Below are 3,288 nucleotides of genomic sequence, written 5' to 3' on the forward strand. Positions count from 1 at the left end.
GTTTCTGAGTTCTGGCCCTGAATAATAAGCAAAGTTCTTTTTCTTTGTTGGTGAGACGTTATGTCACTGTAAATGTTATGGTTATTCAAGTTTATCACATCATCATTTTAATTACTGGTAAAGTTAAAGACCCAGTCAGATGTTTGTGTGAAAGCGTGCAGTGATTATTAAATTAATTCTTTAGTTGGAGCCAAAATGGTTTTTGAAGTCAGGGATGTTGATTTTTAGCCCAAGTGAACATAAATAGATGTACCAAATGTGATGAAGCTGAAATATTGAATTCTTGAGAATGGGATAAACAGACAATCTGAAAACATAAAACCATTGTTTTGTCAGAAAAATTAATAATATAAAGACTAGTCTACATTTGTGTAATGTAAACTACATACACTCTAAAAGCTATAAAAATATCTGCACAATGTTTTCATCTCTTCATCACTTTTATTATGAAAATGAAAAAGACAGAAAAGCTCCACAGACAAAGAAAAAAATTGGTCACTTTCGTGCCTAACATTTTAAATGACCGTCAAATGGGAGAAACATATTTTTGATGACATGTTTTCTGTCTTAATAGTGAATTCAGTGATCCAACATCAAAATCAAAACAAATAAGGTTACGGCAACTACAATCAATTGCCTTGAGAAAGTGTAAGAAAAAAAAGAAAAAAAGAATAGGTGAACGGTTCAGAGAGTTCATTTTCCTGTGATCAGAGGATTTCTCAGCACCACGATGACAGAATCCCCCCTGAGGAACATTTTAGAAATGTAGCGGTCCTTATTTACGGGCTTCGACTTCTTCTTTCCCTTCCCGCTCTTCGGAACTTCTGTCCACATCTCCTTCACGTTCTCCAAGACCATGTTGCAATGCCTGAAATGCCGATGGTGATGTAATGTTAGTAATTTATAGAAAATAAATGCATACATAAATAAAAGCCCTGTGATCTTACTCAGGTACTCATACATATGCATTTACATGTTCTGTGATTTTTTTTTTAAATCTTTTGCAGTATCAGAAGAAATAATAAATAAATATCACACCTATAATGGAAAAAACAAAACAAAAAGTACTTTTTAGCTGCTACCTCATTCACAGTGGGTTATCCCGGTGGGTAGTTCTGCATGTTTTCAATTTCTATAACAGATTTTTCTGACGCAACACCAATAGGAGTTGGCATTTCCTCTGGGATTCAGCTGGCAGATCTTTCACTCATTAGGTGTGTAAACCAGCTAATTAAAATGATCAAATGTGCCTGAGGATTATGATGTTCCAGCTACATTATACAAGAATAACAAACTAAATGTGTTTGGTTATTTTTACCTTTGAGAGAGGGCAATATTTAATAACAAAGTAAAGGTGCTAAATGTGACTCCAATGGAGAAAAATAGGAAACGAGTGAATACTAAAAAGGGACCAAAGTGACGCGATAGCATGTTATCACCATTGGCTAGCAATAATAATGAAATAAAGGCTTAAATGTAAGAAAACAGACAAAAGAAACATGATAAAAAAAAAACACACTGATATATACAAGTAAGTCTCACATTATACCCTCAAGAGTGTTAAATACTAAATAAGTGTCTGATTCAATACCTGTCAAAAGCCTTAACTCTTCCGAGCAGCTTCTTATTGTTGCGACAGTTTATGAGGACCTGCGTGTTGTTCTTCACTGACTGGGTGAGGACTGAGAGGGGGCCGGTGTTGAACTCCTCCTCCTCTCGCTTCTGAAGCTCTTCAGGGGTCATCTCTGACTTGGGCTTTGTTAAGAGGCTCCTGCAAATGAAACAATGAAACAACATCATAACAGTATCCTAATAAATGAGTGTGACAATGACAATGGCATATTTGAAGTAGTAAAGTAGCACTATTGGAGGTTTTCTGTTACTAAGATAAAACAAGACTATTGATCCTACAACAGGGAATTTTGTGCGTTGACACAGCTCAGGTACAGATAGCCCGATTATACATTTTGATGTTTTTTTTAATTATTATGACATTTCGCAAAAATTCATTCATTATTTGTTGTGTGACTACTTACTGAGAAAAGTTAAGTGGAAAACTTAAGCTGTACACAGTACACAAAGTAAAGTACCTCACTACACCTGTAAAAAAAATAGGTATTGGGCACAGAGATGCATTTATCAGACAACACGCTGAAGCTTAAACCTCGCCATTTAAAAGCTTCAGTGAGTCATATTTTGGGACATGTTTGGGGACCTTTATGCTAAACTATTTTAAAATAATAATTTTTACGTCACTAGACTGCCACAGGTCGCAATTATTTACCAGCATGAAAACGCACGCTCACACATTGTCTCTTGTTAGCATTTAGAAAACTAGCATTTACGCTATAGTCTGATTTCGGAATCAGTATTTTGAAACTTTACAACAAAGAAGACCAGATGTACGAACTACTTTGATATAACTACAACAAATCTGTAACACAGCTAGTTATGAAAAGGCAGAGCTCCGAAATCGTCTAAAAAGCATCAAGCTAACCGGCCCGGGTAGCAGAAAGGCTAACAATGTTAGCCTTTTAAATGCTCGCTATTAGCGGATTTCAGTGTCTGAAAGAATAACCAGTCTCTCATAACAGCAGCTGATCATCACAAACACTTACATGGTTTCTTTAGGTCGTTTTCAGCTCACTCTGTAACAATTCGGTCGTTTTCAGCTCGCTCTGCAACGATTCCGTTGGGCTCGCGTGGATCAAACTACTTCCGGGTCGTTTGAAGGCGCTTCAAAAACGCCGCTACAACTACCGGGTTACTACAGGCTCACTAAACGCTACAAAGAAGTCCATCTGAAACACACGTTTCCATCATTAATTGCATTATATTTTACATTTTATTCAATAGACTGCTTCTAAAAGCTGACTAGATATGATTTTATTATTCTACTCCGGTGATCTATCCTGTTCACAAAGTAATGACACATTAATTGCTGAATTTTAAGAGGTAAGACAGAAATATTTATTTTTAGTCCAGAAAATCAGAGACAGAATATTTTTTTTGGATAATCAGTTTTTGTAATCACATACTTTGATAAGAGTCCTCACACATACATGAAGATTTAAACATATTACTCCAGTGCCGAAGTCACTTCATTGGCTCCCAGTTGAGTACAGGATAAACTATAAATCTTTCTATTAGTTGATAAAGCTTTCAATGGTTTTAACTTTTATGGTAAACCCATGAGATTACGCGTAGTAAAATATGGTATATACATATAAAATTGACATTGCTGTTAACATATTAAATACAGGATAAATTCTTATGTAAGCATGCTCA

At 35.5% G+C, this 3,288-nt stretch overlaps 1 protein-coding gene across 1 annotated transcript; it reads right to left on the reverse strand.

Annotated features, from left to right (window-relative positions):
• Window positions 1-421: 421 nt before the first annotated feature.
• On the reverse strand, window positions 422-2,738 carry snrpd2 (small nuclear ribonucleoprotein D2 polypeptide). The gene is made up of 3 exons (XM_086261223.1): window positions 2,619-2,738; window positions 1,592-1,771; window positions 422-868 (listed from the first exon to the last, which is right to left on the reverse strand). Coding segments are annotated over exons 1-3 (357 nt in total). The 5' UTR covers window positions 2,621-2,738; the 3' UTR covers window positions 422-693.
• Window positions 2,739-3,288: the final 550 nt, after the last annotated feature.

Source organism: Aulonocara sp. 'chitande type north' Nkhata Bay, linkage group LG14 (assembly GCF_057382095.1).
Source record: "Aulonocara sp. 'chitande type north' Nkhata Bay isolate Kocher_YH1m ecotype deep benthic linkage group LG14, A_spYH_male_GT1.1, whole genome shotgun sequence".
In the NCBI taxonomy this organism is placed as follows: Eukaryota; Metazoa; Chordata; class Actinopteri; order Cichliformes; family Cichlidae; genus Aulonocara; species Aulonocara sp. 'chitande type north' Nkhata Bay.

What these genes read in the sequence shown, in the direction of transcription:
- snrpd2 (XM_086261223.1), bottom strand. An exon ending in AGAGTTAAGGCTTTTGACAG is followed by an intron (nt 869 to 1,591) that starts GTATTGAATCAG and finishes TCGGCATTTCAG; the next exon opens with GCATTGCAACATGGTCTTGG.